The sequence below is a fragment of the Primulina eburnea genome, chromosome 6 (genome assembly GCF_022965805.1).
Source record: "Primulina eburnea isolate SZY01 chromosome 6, ASM2296580v1, whole genome shotgun sequence".
NCBI lineage: Eukaryota > Viridiplantae > Streptophyta > Magnoliopsida > Lamiales > Gesneriaceae > Primulina > Primulina eburnea.
The window spans coordinates 31263338-31285158 of record NC_133106.1 but is presented as its reverse complement, the minus strand read 5'-3'; the positions used below and the strand labels follow the sequence as shown (position 1 = coordinate 31285158).

The window sequence follows — 21821 nt, the reverse complement described above, 5'->3', positions numbered from 1 at the left end:
TGAGTATTTTGATCGATTGGTGATCTGAATTTCAATCAAGAAAATAACAATTTTATCCTTACTTAAAGCAATTAACTATTCTTTATGACTTTTAGAAATTTTATGCAGACATCTCGAAGTTATTGCTACTTTTGTATCACTTACATTCCTACACAATTACTTGCAACTTGAAAATCTAATTTTTGTTCTTACATAATATTTATATTGATATTAGCAGCTCAACAAACTCTCTGACTTTTGTGACATCCCAATTTCCTTTCTTTTAGGTTGTCATCTATATTATACACACACATACACACACTAGCATCTATACAAGTGTGTGAAATACGAGATCTTAAGCTAATGTTTGGAAATGTTAAAAAAATGATAATGAATTTTATTTACAAATTTTTTATAGAAAAAATCAATAATAATTTTTTAAAATATTTGCAAACATTATTTAAATTGAAGATTGCGAATGATATAAGCAAACACTATTAGGATTTTTTTTTATAAAATGAAATAAAATTGTCTAATGTATTACAATTTTTTTTTAACCAATATAGTCCTTTTTGTTAATGATTTGTTGGGCAAAAACCCAATTCGATCCTTAAAGCTTAACAAAATCCAATTCAATCCTTTTTTTCTTTCAAATATCACAAATTAGTTCTTTATGTTTAAAAATTTGCCCAAATAGGTCTTCAAAGTATAAATATTTTTTTTTTAAAAAAAAACCAACTGCCCCTGATTATATTATTTTAAGGAATTATTATATTGTGCTAAGTGTTGTTAAAGTAATTTACTTTAGGAGCAGTTTGTAAAATTTGGGTGGACATAAAAAGAGGTAAAATGTTCAATTTTTGACAACAAACTGAACATTTTACCTCTTTACAAATTGAACATCATAGTAATTTACTTTCGTATAATAAATTAAACATTTTACTTTAGGAGCATTTTCCGGTTAAAGAGGTAAAATGTTCAATTTATTATACGAAAGCATGATGTGACATAAAAAGATCTATGATATATAGGTTGGAAACTTAACGTAGCTCTATGATTTTTGACATGCCCAATAGATGTAACGATGTCGCATAATCAGATCTAAAAAAAGGTAAGGAAAATAAAATAAAAATAGAAAATAAAGGTAAAATAGGAATAATGATAGAATATGAAAACATTTCTAAACAAGATAGTCTAAATTAGGACATTGAAAAGAAAATAAGACTAAACTGATAATTGTCTAAATATGCAAAGTAACATGATTAAAACAATGAGCTACTAATATAGAATGGAGTAGGTGACCGTCAATATTTTTCTGTGAGACGAGTCAACTCTACCGATATTCACGATAAAAAGTAATACACTTAGCATAAGAAGTAATACTTTTCATGAATGACCCAAATAAGAGACTCGACTAACAAAATACGATCTGTGATACTGTCTCACACAAGTTTTTATATATAGAATAATAACGTCCGAAACTAAATCGGGTAAAAAATCGCAATATGAAACTATTTTGGTAAAAAAGCAAACAATAGTAACTGAATTGGGAAAACCCCAAAACTATAAGGATTAAGTTGAATATTATTCTCTCCTCCTGTTGATCTACTGAAAAATACTTCATATTGGATTTTGTTTTCCTACAGAAATTATTCTCAAATTGGCCCGTACTTTCTGTGCACCTTCCTCAAAGGCACCCTCACCGCGTAAGAAGAAAATTTGCATTCCCACTCGTAATCACATTATTATTTGGGTTAATTGGGTTTTAGTCTTTACACTCCAAACTCAAGTTATGATTCAATCAATATATCAGATATACTTATTGATATATTAAATTAAAATTTATTGATATTAAAACTTATAAATTTATTCCACAATTTCATTTATATGTACCTATTTGGACTCAAAAGATACCATTTAACCGAAATTATAATAACACGAGGGGCCAACAGGCTCAAATCGAGTTTACTGACATGAAAACCTATCCTAAATTATATTTGATGTCTGATGTGATAACTCAAATATTTTGGGAGTTGTAAAATTTTATTTTTATTTACATACATGTATATGATATTATTTTCTAATTATGTGAGTAATAATAATTTCGGATATATTGAATAATACATGATATTAAAAAAATTTACAGCTAATAAATACCATAAATTTGAAACCCAGTACAAGATATACACATTAATTTTGAATTTAGGATGAATATCAACATATTTAGAAGATAATATTGCATACAAATTACAATACAGTCCAGATACATCACAAACATGTACGAGAAAGGAGTCTGTGTCTAACCAACCCGTCCAGAAGCCAAAATTTGAAATTGCAATGATTATTACACGAATTACTTGTTATGACATGATTCTAAGTATGAAATATATATCTCGATAATTATGGAATAATTTTCTCGAAAATTTTGGAAATGAAATCAATTGGTTTATGGTAGGATTCTCACCCAGAATCTATAAATACTTCCCTAGGCCTTTGAAAATTCACCCCTCGTTCTAGGAAGAAAATTCAAAAGTTTGCTCTCATAGTAGTCTCAAATTTTCGAAATTTCATCTTCAAGTTTGTTGAGTAGAGAAGCTGATCTGCTGCAGTCCAGGCCCGGAAGAAATCCAAACCCAGTGCAGAACACTCCACGTTTTTAGCATTCAAGAATACTGTAAGTGAGCTTGTTTTAAAGTTCAAATTTTCGTGTATGCATTTTCATTTTTATTGTAAAATTCGGTCAAGTGCAAATTCTCTTTCTACTCCTTACTTGTGTCGGTTGTCATATGGTTTTGGGCACGGTGAGAATTCCACAATATATGGGTGAGGATCCCAATATGAAATGTTTATGGCCCTTACACGATGGAATTATAACCGTTATATGGCATCGCCCTCTTAGAAGAGTAAAAATTAAGGACTGATATCAGTAAACCGTAGAAAGTAGATGACTCTTAGTACCTGGTCAATGTTATGCATGAGATATGAATTATGTTATAAATGTTGTGTGATTTTCGAAATTTATGCATGTTGTTATGTTGTGTTAGAACGGCCTCCACTTACTGAGTGACGACCTTATCACTCACCTCTTACAATCTTTTCCCAGATAAACACGAGGATCAACTCGAGGAAGACGAGTCGGACCAGTTTTGGGGTTGGTGAATTTTGATATCTTAGTTTAAGTTTAAGCTTTTATTTCAGTTATAACCTTTCCGCATTAAATTCTATCGTTTTTTGAATATTAAATTTTAAAGACATTGTTATTATCCATTAGAAATTATGATATAAACTGGTTTTGGTTTATATTGTGCTACGAGGTTGGTTGTTTTCAATTGTGTGGTTGTTAAATAACGCTGATATCGACTAACCTCGATCTCGGGGCGTGACATCTTAGACTTAATCTAAAGATCTCTTTTATTATTTTGTATTTTTTTGGTACTACAATACAAATCTAAAATAAATAAATTCGTTCATAATTAATTAAATAATTATTAAATAACCCCACACGTCCTTTGGCAGTTATTATATAAAATCTCCAAATTTTGTTCAAGGTGCCAGCAGTCTTCTTCCCTTCGTCACCAGCAAAAGGTGCAAATAGGCAACCGCTTGTTTGTACTCTAAGACCCTACTCTTCAACAGCTACATACTCTCAAGTTCTTGGAAAGAAAATAAGAAAAGATATTACTTATGGGCATAAGAAGAAAACTGTATTCTTTAATGAGAAAAGGCTTCAACACTTCGAAATTCAAGGGGACTCTGAATTTGGCGATTTCTAGATTGTCAGTGTTAAAGAACCCGCGCCAAGCTCGGGGCAACATCGCACGTTCCGACGTCGTTGAATTCCTTAACCTCGGCTACCATGAGAGAGCTCTTCTAAGGGTAATATATTAATTTGTTTGTTTTGCGACTGTGTAGTGTCTTGCTAATGCTTGCAAATGACATTAGTTTTCAGTGTCTTCCTATACTCTTGATACACCCTTTTGATGCGAATGAAAAGACATTTTTAGCTTATATATTCTTCTTTCATGCATGGGACGTATGACCCGTTATAAGTCATTCATCGTCTCATCGAACAAATGGTCTTTTATTTTTTTGATTACTTGTTCCTAATATGGCATCAAAATAGGGGTATAATTTGATAACTTGTGGTATAGTTCATCAAACCGATGTTGTTTGCATAACTTTTTAAACTGTTTCTACCTTATGTTCAATTAGCATGTACACTTGAGTCTAGGATTCTTTGGGACGAGTGATTTATTGATATTTTATGGTATTGTATGTCTGATTTTGTGTGTGTTTGTATTGATATGCAGATTGAGCAAGTGATTAAGGAGCAAAATATGTTGGATGTGTATGCCATGATGGAAGGATACTGTCATTTGTTGATTGAGAGAGTCAGCCTCATCGAACAAGAAAAGTTAGTCTTCTTCTCTCATCTGTTTTCTTGATTTCTTGAATGCTGATTGAGAATTTTGTTGCTCGAAATCAAATTTTCTTTTCCATTCTTCATATATATTTCAAGTTTTGTCGTTTCATGCAGAGAATGTCCAGATGACATTGTGGAAGCTGCATCAAGCTTAATTTATGCTGCTTCAAGATGTGGTGATTTTCCAGAACTTCAAGAAATTCGCAAGATTTTCTCCTCTCGTTATGGGAAGGATTTCGTGGCTCGGGCAGTTGAATTACGCAACATGTGTGGTGTGAATCCTAAGGTATATATACTAAATATTCGCCGAATTATAAAAATTTGAGTTATACCATTGTCATATGTTATAACTTATAGTTAAACATAAACAATAATCAATTAAATATTCTAAGTTTGCACATAATTTGTTTCCTACAAACAGATAATACAGAAGTTTTCTACAAAAACGCCAACCTTGGAGAGTAAAATGAAGGTGCTTCAAGATATTGCTACAGAAAAGAACATTGTTATGCCAAACGAGGCGACTGCTCCACCCATCGTCCTGGTAAATTAGCTAATCTTTCAACTCAATAATTCGCTCAAAATTACGCGCGTAAAATCCTTTAAAAATGAGTTAAGTAAATATACTGTGAAATTACGATATTGCTTGAAACTCGTAATCATTAATTTTCTGTATACGGACAAAAATATGCGAGCTCAAGATTTAAAAATACTTTAATAGATATTTTTTTAATGAGAGTTTTTTGCAATTTCAAAATTTTAAAGTGTTAGTACATGCAATTACGTCGCGTCTCACACAATTCTTTTCATCTGTTTACATATTAAAAAGCGTCAAGTTCAATACAAAACTTTAATCTCAATTTTCAGAGTCTATCACCCCATCAGAAAGATGAAGATTCAAGAAAAGGGAATCAGCAAAGCAACTCAAAAAGACATGATGATGTAGAAGAAGAAATGGATTTCACGGAATCGCCAAAACACAGGGTAAAATACAGAGATGTCGCTCATGCAGCACAAGCGGCATTCGAATCAGCAGCATACGCGGCGGCCGCCGCCAGAGCGGCTGTAAAGCTCTCTCAATCTGAATCAACCCATCCTGACGACCAAGATCATCCAAATCATCAGCCAACAAAATTATCATCAGCCACATTTCATCCTACTCGAGATGAAAAGGATTCATTAGAAGATGAGCTGAAATTTGAAAAAGTTCACCCCATTCAAAGTCATGATTCTGGTATCTGAAACTGAGAACATAACAGGTTATAAAAGGTCCTTGTCTGGTACAACTGCGGATTTAGAAGCTGAAAACACTAAGGAAATGGAAACCTCGTTGGAAGAGGAAAATATTGATTCCAAGCCACTGGCAAGAGAGGTAGTTTTCGATCAAAGTGATGATGAAAACGATGAAGTTGTTGAAGGGAGTGGCAATAATACAACTATTCCTCTTCCTACAGCACTCTTACAACACAATGGAGAGCTGGATTTAAAACCGAGCCAAATTCATCAGCATCTGTGACGAGAACTGAGAGTTCAGGTCTGTGAGGAATCAATGGAGACACGGAATGAAATAAAACTTTACTTTCGAGAGAGAGTTTACGATTTCTAAAGGTTGGAATATGAATATATATGTTAGTGATCATGAGGGATTGTGAAGACACAAACAACTGAGGTTCTCTTAGAATTTGTTTGGTAAATTTTTTTAAAACTGTTGTGTTTGGATTTGGAATTTGGTGCAATTATTAGAAAAGGATGTAATGTGAAAATTATGTGAAGTTAAAATAAATGAAAAGGTGTGTATAAAATTGCTAAAAACAAATAATATTATATTTGTTATTAATACGAAGATGTTCGATGAATTGGACCTGGATATTGATTGGATTTTCTTAAAATTAAGACAAAAATTTGTGTGAGATGGTCTCACGGATCGTATTTGTGAGATGGATCTCTTATTTGGATTACCCATGAAAAAATATTACTTTTTATCCTAAGAGTATTACTTTTTATTGTGAATATGGGTAGGGTTGACCTTTTTTCACATATTATGATCCGTGAGACGGTCTCACATGAGACGCACTCAAAATTAAATTACATGTTTGGCATTGGTGAGATAATTGTTGAGTACAATTTAGTCTGGATATGTCTAGTGTATTTGTATATATTCGATTGATAAATACATTTTATTTACTGAAAAAAAAAATGGAAAGCTAGCATTTGAGAATTGAACTCAAATTTTATTTTTAAGACAATCTTGTAGAAAAGTCCAATGAAAGAGAAAATGCAATACCAACTTTTAATTAAACTTAAAGATAAACTGATGGGGAAATTTGTATGAACTGAATATTTGCATTTGCTGCCAATCGGAAACAATTTACAATACACTATATATCTACCTTGGTCTTCGAGAAAAATGAACACCATCAAAGTAAGTTCCGCATACTACCCTTAACTTTATAAATCCCCAGTGATATGAATTTGAAAACATCAAACACAAACAAGAAATGCACGAAACACATGGCAACTTGTGTAATGAATTGGAGTATCAATGTCTCAGATTCGATGATTGTCTATATTGTATCAAGACGAGTCTTTCCAGCGTGTTTATATCCTCATTCACCCGTAAAACTAGGTAAATTCCTAGTAGGTCACTCATACCGGAATTACTTCAAGTAAAGCACGCTTAACTTTGGAGTTTTTATCTGATGAACTCCCGAAAAAAAATGCATCGTATTGATATGATTAGTACCTATAAAATCTTGTACGTATTTCTCAACTGCACAGTTTTATACCTAAACACTTTTGGAATCTCTCATTCTGATATGAGATCGGTTCATTTTTATTCTCTTTGTCTAGAAGCCTGTCAGGAGTCATTCATTGTCCGTGCAACCTTATGGTACTAACGATCACCCCGTACTCTTGGGCCTGAACGTCACATACCCACCAGTAAAGATAGTCGTCGAATTTTGAGTCGTTGTAACGAAGATGATGTTTCCTATAATGAGCTGAGGCGGTAAGTCAGGAATTTGATAGCTGAATATGATGATGGTGTTGACGAAAAACTCGGAGCCCGGAAACAGAGCCCGAATCACAGGGCCATCATCGCATATTTCGCAACCAAGATGGTATTATAATTGGCCTGGAAATCAGGAGAAATGTTCTCCTCCTTCTTGGGTGATTGACTTGTGGGGGAGTAGCTGGTAATGGGACTGGGGTTTTCTACCACAAATCATTCACCCCAGAAGAAAACCGAATCAAGTATGATCGTTCTTACATCATAAAAAATTTTACTTCAGTTCACGCCGCTCGTGTTTTGTTAAGCCCTCGACAAATTCTCTGTTGTCATGTGGCCACTGCAGGAAGGAAGAAGAATCACAAGGGAAGAACATACAAGCGAGCCAAAAATTATGGGTGATTGTAGGTAATTTCCATAGACAACTTCAAAGATTCCGAGTTGAATATGTGTTATTAGAAGCGCAAGGCATGGCTTATAAGTACCATAGAGCCAAGGCGCAATGCGAAAGGCGAGTTGGGCGTCCAATCGAAATGAAACACCACCCTAGAATGATTAACTCGAAATACCCTCAGAAAATTTAGTAAGATACAACCCAATATATATTTTGTAGATTATCAAAGAAGAGGTAGAGAAATATTTTTAATATATCATCGGGAGTGGATGGTTGTTATCTTGCAATTCACTGTTGATGTATCATCTCTACATCGAAGGTGCGCTTACATGTGGCCCCGGGCCTTTATGGTTAAGGCACAGGCTTGGTTGAAGATTGAGGCATACCTTGTGTCAAGACACAATCGCAGACCCTCCACTGGTCTCGAGCCTAGACGCACGCATTGCGAGCTTTTTATTACTACACATCTGCTGCTATACTGTACTCTTAGCATGCCGAAAGAGGGTAGTTCTAGAACAAAAGGATACATTTTACTATAATAGCATGAAATCATAGGCAACATAATCCCAGATAACAAACAACAATTTCTACAAAGGGATCAGAAAATTTCACAAAGGAAACTCTTCTTAGACATAACCAAAAATAATTTGTTTAAAAAAATAAAAAAGAAAAGTACACTAGCACCCCGAGGATCCATTGTAATCAAGAAATCCTAAACAGAAAGATTAACGTACATAAGTCGTGTCTGGTGAAAAGAACACAAGGAAGAGTTCATTCCCTGGGGCGTGCCCACCACAAAGAACTCAGGGCCTGAAGTCTTGACTTGTAATCATTGATGGCCAGAAGAGCACGAGCAGCTTGACGGGTGGTCAAGATTCGCTGCAATTGTTGCAAAGTTTGCTGTCTCAAGATGTCAGCCTGTCAAGTATCAAATACATAACCTCTTAACGTTTGATAAATCGGAAATACAGGTTCAAAAATGTACTCACGTAAGCATTCGAACGTTGGACGTAGGATTTGTAATGATGAAGGTGGGTGGTAATTCTTGATTTGGGATTAGGTTTGGGGTTAAACTTGCCTCTTTTAAAAAATATTACTCACAATATTCTTTTTAAAGTTTGTTGGAGTGGGTAATAGCCCCCTTACTGGATCCATGATCATAGATTCATGATTGCTGCATCATTGGAAAATCATATGTAGGGTAGATTAATTGTACCTGATGGAGGAAATTTTCGAGTGCAGCGAGTTTGCTCATTGCAATAGACATTTGTTCCATGTAATCAGAAACATATCCAGAGTCACGAGGAGTTGAGGAGATGGAGGATAATGTATCGACGAGTGTTTGTTGCAAAGCTTCCATTCCTTGGGATAAGGCATCCTCAGCTTGTTGAGAGGATTGCTGTAAACTTCGGATTCTCATCAATTGTTGTTCGGTTAATGGCTGAATTTGCCTTTCAGGTATCTAAAATTCCGAAAACTGAACAGGTTAGAACAAATCAAGACTTGCCACTTTGTACATACAACAAAATTATGGAGTTTTCTTGAGCATTTTTCCCACAATCCTAAAGCCATCTATTAAAAAGGTTTTTTCAACTCATCCTAAGTTAGAACACATCATACAAGTAAGATTATGTTTCGTCCCACATATCCACTGCGACTTCCCTTTACATTTCGTCAGAACAAAATAAATAAGATGCCAGACAGATAAAGTAATAGTTGAATCACCTTGAGAACTTCAGAGGAACGGAAGCCTCCTAACCACATGAAACATCTTTCAGTAGGAGCCTTCCACATACCAGAGAGCATGTGAAACACATCGGATTTTGCACCTACACTCTTCAATCTGAACACTTCATCATAATGGGACATCACCGCATCAACATTACCCCGTAGTTCACTGTCTCCCACGTTAGAATTCACAGCCGATCTCAGATCCTCTATCAGGATTTTATGTTCTTCGCGCCATCGAGCATATTCCATGTCAAATGCCAAAGCCCCTACACAAAGTATAATTGCATCGCTTCTAAAAACTAAGGAATGGTTTTCATAATTGATTAAATCTTGATTGAAAGATGATATCATTTCGCAACTTCACCAACCATTTCCACTGTTAGAATGACTATGATCTCCCGTGAATCCAGGCGTAGCAAAGATGCCCTGCATTTAAATATGAAGGCGTTGTGTATTTTCAATTTAATTTTGTATCAACACATTGCATATGACAAAGAGAAAAGCACCTGCTGTCGAGCTCGTTTCAACTCCTGCTCTAGTTGGGTAAGCTTTTGTCGGCTACTCTCCAGTTGTTGAACATAAGCCTAAAACACAAAGATTAGGACAGGGAAGTAAACTTGATCCCGAGCTTTTCCCTACTTAATCGAACTTGTTCATAAAGGATAATAAATTCAATAGATTAACGTATACTTTCTTCCTAATTCGACTTTTCTTTGCAGCTTCCCGGTTCTGAGCCAGCCTACGAAGTACCTAAAAAAAAAGAGCAACAGAAACAAACAAAACAATCACTACAAAGTTACATTCTATTTCAAATGAAAATGAGACAACTGCAACGTAAAAAATCAACCTTCTGCTCTCCAGTTTTTCCGTCAGAAGGGTCAGTCGAACCCAAAGTTGTCAATCTTTCGTTATGGACTCCAGGGAACTAAAAAGTACAAACCCAAATCAAAATCATCCCCATCACCATAAATTTCAAGCCAGCCACCTTTTATTTCAACAATAAAAAAACATGAAAGAACAAAAGCTTCCCTCACAAAGAAATTTTTTATAAGCTTCTTGTTAATTTCTAGTTCAAGGAAACTTTAAATAAATCCACCAACATAACTTCCATAAGAAGCAAGCATAACATGCTCCAGATTCAAGTTTCATCGATTATCTAATAGTTTTTTATCCTTGTCTTTTCGTTCTTTTTTTCCCTTGCAATTTTGAGGAAAGAAACAAATATGCAACTAGAACCCAAGTGAGACATAATATAACACCGCATGAATACACTGTCAAACTGTAAACATACATGGCCTACCAGATCTCTATTGCAAGATCTCAAGAACCCTACATACTTATTGTCGTAACCAACAGTTAGATTCTGTACAGACTTTAATATTACAACCACAACTCGCTATCTTGGAGGAACTTCATTTACTTCAGTACAGTAATATCCTGGGAAGCAACATAACTGGAGCTGCTGGCTCGGGCTTCCCGCGTCTGTACATTACGATGCATCTAAGAATTTTATTATAAAAAAGGTAATTTCGAACACACTTCAATACGAATTGATTTACACCACCAAACAAATGAAAATTCAAAGCTTGGAAAATTGAGAAGTTGGTTTTTTTTAAAGAATTTCTAAGTGATTCCTCTGCCATCCTCAACTCAAGAAAATAGTAAATGCAGTCAAACTTTAGCAAGTCCACGCATTCGATAGATACTCAACATCTCATATCAAAATGTATATGGGTACAAAGTACTCCAAATATTGAATTTAACTTCAGAAGCCGTGTCGGACTCAGAAATATGACTATGATCGAGCTAGAATTGTAAACTTTAAAATCTTTTATTATTTTAAATTGATCTACCCGGCCTAATATCATATTATTCCAAAAGTATACAAAATTTACATATAATTTTTTATAAAAAAAATTGAACCGCCCGAGGTAAGCGGTAGCTCCGCCACTGTTCAGAAGTATCAAGATTTTAAAAGAAACGTAAACTAAAATCTATCATACAAAGCTACTGGGGAGCAAGTAAATGAATAGAGGGGAGATTTAAAAATTAAAGAACTTGGATGAAATATTATTTTTAGCTTTTCATCATTGCGGGAAGAAATTCGCATGTCATGAAAAATAGCTGGGTAAATATTGAATTCCAAACTCGATCTAAAAGTTTTGGGAATTCAATATCCGTAATGGAGATGGAAAAATGGAAAAATGGCCGTCTCACGGATCAAAATCTGTGAGACAATAAAAAGTAATACTCTTAACATAAAAAGTAATACTTTTTCATGGGTAATCCAAATAAGAGATTCGTCTCACAGATACGACCTGTGAGACCGTCTCACACAAGTTTTCCGTAGGAGACGAAGAAGAGGGAAACAGGATAACGTTCGAAGAAGCGGCAAAAGATAAGGGCAAAGTTGACATTTTACTATACACATAAATCTATACTATATTATCAAATTTGAAATTTTTAGAATGACCAGTCAAAAGATACTAAAATATTTAATTTCATAATTATTCTTTTTACTCTACTAAAAACCGCATGAAATCCCTCTGTATGTTAGATAGAAAAAAATCAAAACAAAATTTTCTTTTTAAATCGAACCATTCTTCTTAGTTGAAAATAATTTCGTATTAATTATTTAATATTATTTAATAAAATAAAATTAATAATAATAATAATATATACAAGACGGCAAAAACTTGTGTGAGACGGTCTCACGGGTCGTATTTGTGAGACGGGTCTCTTATTTGGGTCACCCATGAAAAAGTATTACTTTTTATGTTAAGAGTATTACTTTTTATTGTGAATATGGGTAGGATTGACCCGTCTCACAGATTATGATCCGTGAGACGGTCTCACATGAGACTCACTCATACAAGACATGTGTATGCCTCACACTATGCAGATCATTTAAGTCTAGATATAGAGATTATAACAATGGTCTCCTCCCATCGGGGAAAATATATACATATATAATATTATCCTATATTTAATACACACAGCAATCATATGTCGCTTTTGAAAAACAGTACTCTACCCTTCCGTGGGACCCCAACATGCCTAATATTATAAAAATAACGTCCGTCACTGCTATATCGACATAATTCAAACTTCAATTTAAAAAAAAAAATCATGATTCGAATTTCGAATCGGATTAAAGTTTTGTCTCATAAAACAAAAAAATTGAAAGAATTAACAACTGAATAAAGTAATCTTTAATAACAACGGGGTTAGTAACATTTTAGAACATTAACAACTGAAATTTTATTTTCAATGCTCAAGTATATGAAAAGAATTCAAGATCACGTATACAATATTTTTTATAATGATATTTAAACAATGATTAAAATTAAATTATAAAAAATAACGAGAAATTACGCTACAATTTTGAAATATAAATTAGAAATTAAAAAAAAGATAGAATTGAATCTACAATTTTATGTTCAAAAATAAAGATTTTATCAGTTAAACTACACATGATATCCATTAAAATTTTAATACTTTATTAATTAATATATATTATTATTTAAACTGCCTGTAACACCAAAAAATTAGTTTATATATATATATATATAAAAGAAAACATGGAATAACTAATTTTGATCAATTAATTATAGGCGTCGTCTAAAAGCGACAAATATAGGTTTTTGAAGGCTAAGGCACTTTCCCACGTGGTAGAAAAAAGACCTGATTCTTTTCATCAGTATCTGTAGACGCATCAGTCTGTTGGCTATGATCTGCCACCACGCCGGAGTCGCCCCAGTTCTCAAAAGGCCCGTTTCCCAAAGCTCCACCGCCGCCAACAGTCATCATTCCTCCCTTCTGCAACATGAACTGGGCTGAGTCCACTCCTCCAACTGCTGATCCCATCTCAGACGAACCCAAACTCTACAGAAAAAAAAAACAAACACACAATAACGAACGAGCTAGAACACCAAACCTTGTGTGCAAATGAAAACAAGATCCTTCGGAAGACTTACAGCGTTGATTCCACCGAACTGTAAGTTGTTCGACAAAACAGAAACACTGCTCGCATTTGGATCATTGTATATCGAGTCTACAAATAGTAGAAAATAAGTTTCTGGCTAGTGGTTACCATGAACGAAGAAATAGAGAAACAATTTGAAAAATGAAACCATGTTTAGAAACGAAGAACAATATTACTTATTGTCAAATTAACAGCATGATCAAATGGACCATTTCCAGTTGACTGCTCGAGCTCCCCGAGTTCCGCAAAACGGGTACCACTTCCACTGCCTTCATCAACTCTACATACACATATGCTTACAGTTACAACACATAACACATGAACATAGAACTAAACGATCCAACCACACAGAAAACCCATGTCGAAAAAATCAAGCATGCAACTTTTACAGCAAAAACCAAAGCTTCAAACATGCACCTGTAGTAAAATGGTGAGTTGGAGTGACAAAAAAGATCATTGTTTGCGAGAGACATAGTGTGGTGAACTGAAGCTTTGAAGCTTTGCATTTTTCTTTCACACATTCACAGCATGAGATGATATTCGTAACACCGTCAAGATCTCCGCGTGTGAAACACAATACAACACCCGGAGAACGGGATAAGGTCTGAGAAGTTGGGAAAAGTATCGAGTAGAAAGGAGGAATGACAGTGATAAAAAAATATACAAGGAAAGGTTAAAAAGGCAGATGTTGGAAGCAATCTATTTCGACAGAGGATAGCGTACCGAAGTGGTGTCGCTTTATATATATATATATATATATATATATATATATATATATATATAATATATTAAATTTAATTTACCACCCCACAATGGAGAAGATAAGAACTTTGGCGACGCATGTGAAATTAATTATAATCAATTAATTAATAGATTTGAAAAATAAAAATCCATATAAATATAATATATACTGAGATAACGTGAGAATTTATAATAAATAAAAATAATCAGCTCTCTTGCTAGCTCTACCACTTAAATTTCCTACATTTATGCTTTGTTCAATTTCCACAGTGTCCATCAGACAGACCCTTTTCCCTTGGAGTGTACCACTTTGCCCCAACAAGTGGTACCCTAATGTGCGTGGAACGTGGAACCTACAGTTTTGTCGTCATTAATTATATATATATATATTTATATTTATATATGTTTTATAAATTTTATAGATCAATTTAATATGATATTTGTGTGTGGAAAAATTGTTCATATATTTTTAAGTAAATTACTGTAGAAACTCAATACATATAAAAACTGTGAAAATTGGAACTCTATCATTTAATATATATATATATATATATATATATATATATACAGAGACACACACACACACTCAATTTATATGAAAACTGTCTGAAATTGGAAAATCTAAATCCCAACTGTTCTAATTAACGGTGGAAAATAAAAACCATTGGAATGCGCACTTGGATCAACCTACTTCTTATACATTCATTTCAGTTTCTATTTACCCTATATATAATTTTTCATTATGCGGGGAGCAGCAACAAATTAAATGCCACGATATGCCCTCATAAATACTGTTTTGTCTTAAAAGGACGTTTGTTACATGCAATTCACTGTTACTGATGGATTTGAGGTTAATGAGATTATGTGGTAGAACCGTGCGTGTTGATGTTGTTAGAGAAGAGACATTATAATTTTTATTAATGTTATTTATAAATTAAAATAATTAGTAGCTATAATAGAATACAATTAAATATCAGTTAAGCTTAAAAATATTTAATTTGATTTAACATATACCTGATTTTGCTATATTGACACTCAATTTTGATGAGAAAATAATCGATCTTCAAGTGGCCACTATAAATGAAGTTTGTGTTGGTGTTGTCATTGAAAATGTATTAGGATGACCCAGTAATGTTATTTATTTTTTAAAAATAAATATGTTATGTACATATTTTGAAATACGACAAGCATTAATTTGACATTAAATCGTACTTACTTTGTGCTAAAAAATATCTTATTTTGTCTTGTGATACTCAGTTTTGGGTGATAAAATACTCAATTTTGCGAGTGGTCATTATTAATGAAGTCAATGTCTGAGTTGACTTTTTAGGTATTTTTCATTACCCTTATGAGAATTAATTCATAAATATTATGAATGATTAATCAACTTATGAGAATAATCATTTATAATACTTATTTGTATTCATTAGTTATACTTTTTATATCAGTTATGAAGATTCATTTATAAGTATTATGATTGATTACTCAACTTATTAAAATAATCATTCTTCTATTTTTTTGGTAACATTAATATTCATTCATAATACGTATTGGTATTCATGGTATATCAAGATAATACTTGAGTTGATATTATATATTAGTATTCATTCATAATATATATAGGACATATCGTCTGTCGTTCTACCAAAAGTTATAGCTGATGGTAATGTTGCAACTCAAATATTTTAAATCATACAATTTCACAAATTTTCAACAAGTATTGCACCCAACCATTATATATATTGGCACTTATGAAATAACATGATGATACTTAACTTGAGAGAGTTTTCAACAAGTATTATTAATGAATATTTCAAAGTATAAGCTCTATTCAAGTGTCCTATATTTCATGAATATTAATAAGTATTATTACTTAATACATTATTATTAATGAATATTCATACATATGACTAAAGAATCATAATAAGTATAATGGATGATTATCAGTAAGTAGTATGGATGAGTATTCTTAAGTATCATGTATGACTATCAATAGTATTGTGAATGAATACTAATAAGTATAATATCAAATTAATTATTTTATTGTATTTTTATGAATAACAATAAGTAGTACGAATGAATACTATCAAGTATAATACAAGTGTATTTTCTAACAAAAAATGGACATCAGATGGGCAAAATCCCTTATTTAAATACTTTTAAATTAAAGTTAGTATTCACTCGTATTTGATTATGAGAACGTCATGACACTATTTTGGAGCAGCCAAAATCCTTCAAATGGGGGTTGCGCTATTTTGGCTCTACCCCAAATTTGACGCAGAGGTGGCACAAAAGGAGACCTCTATGTCAAATTTGGCGCAGATGTTTATATTTTTTTTTTGTATTTATTATAAATATTAGTATAAAAATTTATAAATATTATTTAAATAATAATATAATAATTATTTTATTTCTTTAATAATTAGATATTTAATCATATAAATTTAAATATAATAATTGTTGATTTTTAAAATTTTATTTATTTATGTTAATTATTAATTAGATATTTAATCATATAAATTTAAATATAATAATTGTTGATTTTTAAAATTTTATTTATTTATGTTAATTATTAATAATTAAGGAGTATTTTGATTTAATGATTTATAATTAATATACTTTTAATACAAAAGTAAAAAAATTAACATACCAATACAATTCAAAAATAAATTGAAAAAGATAATTGAAATACAAATGCAACTTGAAACACATAATTTAAATACAAATACAGTAATTGAATATATTAAATAATAAAACACATATTATTATTATTTAAATTTTTTGATAATAAAACATTGTCATAATAAAAAATATATTAAATTAAATATAATAATTACTATATGTAAAATAAAAGTAATATTTCGAAAATATTTTTTTGGCGTAAGATTTGGAGTAAATGGGTTGAAGATAGATGTTGTATTTAGTGCAGAAATCGCACTATTTTAGTGTAAAATTTGCACCAAAATAGATTTGTAGTTGAAGATGGCGTAAGGTATCTGACATTTGAATTTAGGTACTTTGTATGCTATATTAAGAACTTGTGTTCGATGATTAGTGGAGAACATGTTTTTTTTTTTTTTTTATAATAAACCACGTAAATAATTCATCGTAATGCATCTTTAACAGAAACTAGGTGGGGATTTCATTTATGGTGACCACTCAAATATAAAAAGTATTTTCAAAAAAACATAAGCATCAAATAGACCAAATAAGATATATGATATTTTAATTTAAGTACTTACTTGTGTTCAAAGGTTAGCGAAAACATGTTTTTTTGTATTAAATCACATGAGTACTTCATCATAGTGCATTTTCAATGGAAACTCGAGGAAGACTTCGTTTATGGTGATCACTTGAACATTAAATTAAGTACTTTTTAGGCCTAATTAACATGACAAAAATCACAAATACGTTAAATAAAATTAAGTATTTTTAAGTAGAATTATGTACTGAACCGTGTTCCATGATACCAACGCAACATAATTATTTAAATATAAAAACAAATTAATAAGATATCATAATGCATCTTCCCTAACAACACCAACACAAACTTCATTTGTGGTGGCTCCTCGAATACCGAATATTTTCTCATCAAATTTTAGTATCGACATTGAAGAAATCATGTATTGGCTATATCAAATTAAGTACTTTTCAGGTCATGCTAAGTATTTAATTATATTTCATGATAACTACGCACCATGTGTATTTTAAAATATTAAATAACATTAGTAAGTCATCCTAATATACACATATTATTTTTGAAAGGTCCAAAAATACGAAAACGTAATCCAGTCGCGTGCAAATCTAGGAAAAAAAAGAAAATGACTGATTGAATAGTTTTATGACATGAATTAATTATGATGCGCATGATCACATGCTTAAAATATATTTTCTGTTATAATGTATAAAACTGTGTTTTAAATGTTATTCGAGACGCGATCGAGGAACGAAGACCGGGGACCATATAAAGGAAAATATTTTTATTATATAATTATTTTTAATTGTTTAATGTGTGGTATATTTTAAATAAGATTTTTGAAAATGATGTGTATTTATACGATGAGTCGTATTTTAAACCGATAATCGATTTTCGATAAAAATAATGATTTTTTGATAACTCGGCTAATATTCATGAACTTTCATAAACAAAATATTTTAAATATTACCCAATGAGCCTATTATACCCATGTTATTGGGCCTAAACCTTTCCATACTATTTTAGATAAAAAAATAATAATAATAAGCCCCGAAACCCTATCTTACACATATTAAATGATAGGCCTCACCCCTCAAAGAGCTAGGACTCTTCCTAGCAGCAAAACACACGCATACACCCACGATTTTGAGAGGAAATTCACGCAAGTTTGGAGGAAAATCAACAAGGTCCTCCCTACGGCGACGTTCTTCGCATCTCAACTCGTTTTTCGTGCGTAATAAACGCAAAGACATGTCTTAATCTCATTTTCTCATCTATCACACCATAATATATGTTTTATGCATGTTTGCATGAAAAAATATAAACCCTTGTATTAATTTCCTTTTTATGCCAAGAACTCAAGTTTTATGATTTAAAACTCTTGCTATTTATGCATGAAGAGGCTGTCATGCTAGGGTTTCGAATTTTTGTGGGGTTTTCTTCCTAGGTTCAGGTGGCTGCTAGCTGCTGTCAGGACTCATATAGGGGTCTCAAGAGGGCTGAGCCATGATCCTAGGTAGGCTACACGAGGGCTTCTTCAAGGGCTCGACGCATATGGCTTGTGGGCGAAGGGTTGAGTGGCTGTGGCTTCTAGGCTAGGTAGGCTCAGTCCAATAGGGTCAATAGGGGTCCAGTAGGGTCCTAGGGTAGCTGCACGGTGGCTGGTGTAAAGGCTAGGGGCTGGTACGCAAGCTGGACATCGCGCATGGCTCCTAGCTAGGGCACAGTTTGAAGGGCTGGGCACAGTTGGGGTGTTATGCCTGGTCTAGTAGGTTGTCAAGGGCTTGAGTATTGTCCTAAGGTTGTTGCTTAGGGGCTGGGCAGGATGGTTAGGGCTTATGCTTGAAGAAACTCATGGTATGTAAATTAGGGTTTTCGAAAGAAATGAACAAAAGTTTAGTAGGTGTCCAAGGCTGGTCGAGGGTTTGATGGGCTTGAAATGGGTTGTATATTGTATTGTTAGGTTTAATAAGCTTTGGTTCAAATTTGGTTACGAGTCAAAATCGGGATGTACGTCTAAGTTTAAAAACGAATTAATAAATTAGTCGAGAAGCTTAAGTTTACGTCTAATAAATATTTAGGACCATATTTTAAGGTGTTATGTTAAGTTTGAAATGATTTGGGTCGTCGTTTTAAGGTCTAAGAATAAATTGGGAAAGTTGGGGTTTCAAGAGCAAAACAGTCATTTTACGCCTGAAAAATGTTAGACGTCTTGACAGTGCCCTGAATACTATAATAAATGCTAAAAAAAATTATTTAAATGTTTTTTGAGTTTTTATGATGAAACGTTAATTTTTTATATGTTGCATGCTTGGTCTAAAAGAAAATTGATTTATATGTACATGGATTTTTATAAGTGATGGAAATATGAAAATTTGAAGTAGGTGAATTGATTGTGACTAATATAATGATACAATGATATGTAAGGCTAAGGCTCAGTTGAAGGGTGAGAGTGTCGTTGATGTCCCTGCCGCCCTGTACTGTGGTAATACGTAGATGGATCCATTGACCTACCGCTAATACGAAAGTCACAATTAAGGATCCAAATTCAATAAAAAAATAAAATGTATACGTATATGATAAAAGAAAATATGATATGATACGTTGAAAGAAAAACGTTAAAGTTTATGTTCATGAAAAGCTACTTTATTAAAAGTATTTTCACTGTTATTTGTGAATGTATATGTATTACTTGCTATCATAGTTGAAGTTTTCTAAGTCAATATACTCACTAGGTGTGATCGATGCAGGTGAGCTTGATTTTGATAGATGTCTTTATGGTGGAACTAACTGGACTGAATGTGCACACAACCCGAGGACCTTCGCTAGTTTTCCTCAAATAAAATATGTTTAATATTTAAGTTACTTTAAAGATTTTATGATTTATGATGTTTTTTAGAGATTTTTGATAGGATGTTAGATCTGAGTTTATTTTTGAAATAATGTTAGTTTAAGTTGGTTGACGTTTTACGACTTTATGCTTTGAATTACTTTCTTTTGGATTTCAAATAATAGTTAGTTGATTTATTTTTAAATTGTGTAAAGTATTCATATTTTGAATGTTTAGTGTTTCGGTCGAACAAATTAGAAAAAAAAAATTATAGTATCTTTTAAGAAAAACGAGTAGTGAACGTTTCAATTTTATTTTTCTCATCTCAATAAATCAATATAATATACTGAAATTAAATCACATTCAAAAATAATTAAAACAAATTTATCTTGTTAAACATAATTTTAATAATAATGTGATATTAATACAACTAATAAATCATAATTTTATTAATAATAAGAATTAGTTAAAGATAAATATCAGATTTTATGATAACTATACAACATTTTAATTTTTTTTTTAAAATAGCATTAATAAATTGTTCTAATATAAAAATCTTATTTTCATTTTTTTCATCTCAATAAATTAGTATAATTAACTGAAATTAGAATCTCAATCCAAAATAATTAAAACAAATTTATTTTGTCACATGTCGTTTTTTTAAATAATAATAATGCAATATTAATACAACCAAAAAATTTATTTTATAATTTTATTGATAATGAAAATTAGTTAAAAAATTACTTTATTGATAAAAATAGATATCAGATCGATAATTATAATAGAAATATTAATTATAAAAATATTAATTGAATCGGAAATATGAATAAATATTTAAAATATATTATCAAAAATCAATAAAAATACGAAAACAACATAATAACCATAAATGATATGACATAAATTAATAATATAATATTAATTATAAAATAATAAAGAATAAAATATTAGTAGTAAAAATTTAACTAATTCAATAAAAATTATAATTTTATTAAAGTTTTATTATTAATATAAATTGACAAAGAATAATTAATTTGAATATAAAAACAAATGCAAAAATGAATATATTTTATATCAAAGAACACTTGTCAATCTAAAAGTTAATGAGTTTTTTTTATATATAAAATTAATATAAATTATAGATAATATGAAAATTGAGCAAAAACAAGTTTTCAATTTTGTTTAATTTTCATTGGTCAGATGAAAAACGAAAATGGAACGTGACATAAATTGTCAAAATTGGACATTATTATTAATTATTAATTTAAAAAATTCCTTAGCATCATGCATGCATCAGCCAACAAATATGTCAATGTTTAGTTTTAAATTGAAGGGTACGCCTAACGACAAATACATCAATAATGGTTTTTTTTTTATGTCACGTCACGTTTAGCTTGTTTGAGAATTGAGAGGTCGAGCGAAAAAAAATATTTGGTTGTAGTCGAGTTTGTCGGATTTGAGTCAAATTGGACAGTGTTCAATTTTTTTTACTACTCAAATTTAAATTCTAATTTTTTACTTCAATATTTCAAAAA

General features: G+C 31.7%; 2 protein-coding genes across 3 annotated transcripts; one reads left to right on the top strand and one right to left on the bottom strand.

Annotated features, from left to right (window-relative positions):
• The first annotated feature begins 3524 nt into the window (after positions 1–3524).
• LOC140833468 (uncharacterized) lies at positions 3525–6179 on the top strand. 2 transcript variants are annotated; one of them, XM_073197807.1, is made up of 5 exons: positions 3525–3855; positions 4290–4393; positions 4517–4688; positions 4824–4946; positions 5288–6179. In XM_073197807.1, the coding sequence occupies exons 1-5, from the start codon at positions 3664–3666 to the stop codon at positions 5642–5644; spliced, it is 948 nt and encodes a 315-aa protein (XP_073053908.1). In that variant the 5' UTR covers positions 3525–3663; the 3' UTR covers positions 5645–6179. The 2 variants fall into 2 exon arrangements, with proteins under 2 accessions (XP_073053908.1, XP_073053906.1); XM_073197805.1 differs by having other exon boundaries at positions 5270–6179.
• A 2195-nt stretch (positions 6180–8374) lies between these two features.
• LOC140834242 (transcription factor TGA2.3-like) lies at positions 8375–14257 on the bottom strand. Its single transcript, XM_073198992.1, has 11 exons — positions 13937–14257; positions 13696–13799; positions 13512–13588; positions 13219–13419; positions 10382–10459; positions 10225–10284; positions 10041–10118; positions 9903–9960; positions 9529–9800; positions 9020–9265; positions 8375–8721 (listed from the first exon to the last, which is right to left on the bottom strand). The coding sequence occupies exons 1-11, from the start codon at positions 14038–14040 to the stop codon at positions 8575–8577; spliced, it is 1425 nt and encodes a 474-aa protein (XP_073055093.1). The 5' UTR covers positions 14041–14257; the 3' UTR covers positions 8375–8574.
• Between the last annotated feature and the right edge of the window lie 7564 nt (positions 14258–21821).

Excerpts from the sequence above, each read along its gene's own strand:
- LOC140833468 (XM_073197805.1), top strand. The coding sequence starts at position 3,664 with ATGGGCATAAGAAGAAAACTGTATTCTTTAATGAGAAAAGGCTTCAAC. Across the intron at positions 4,394-4,516 it reads AGCCTCATCGAACAAGAAAA|AGAATGTCCAGATGACATTG; the intron begins GTTAGTCTTCTT and ends CGTTTCATGCAG. Across the intron at positions 4,947-5,269 it reads CTGCTCCACCCATCGTCCTG|AGTCTATCACCCCATCAGAA; the intron begins GTAAATTAGCTA and ends CTCAATTTTCAG.
- LOC140834242 (XM_073198992.1), bottom strand. The coding sequence starts at position 14,040 with ATGTGTGAAAGAAAAATGCAAAGCTTCAAAGCTTCAGTTCACCACACT. Across the intron at positions 10,119-10,224 it reads AAAGTCGAATTAGGAAGAAA|GCTTATGTTCAACAACTGGA; the intron begins GTATACGTTAAT and ends TTTGTGTTTTAG. Across the intron at positions 9,801-9,902 it reads TCATTCTAACAGTGGAAATG|GGGCTTTGGCATTTGACATG; the intron begins GTTGGTGAAGTT and ends TACTTTGTGTAG.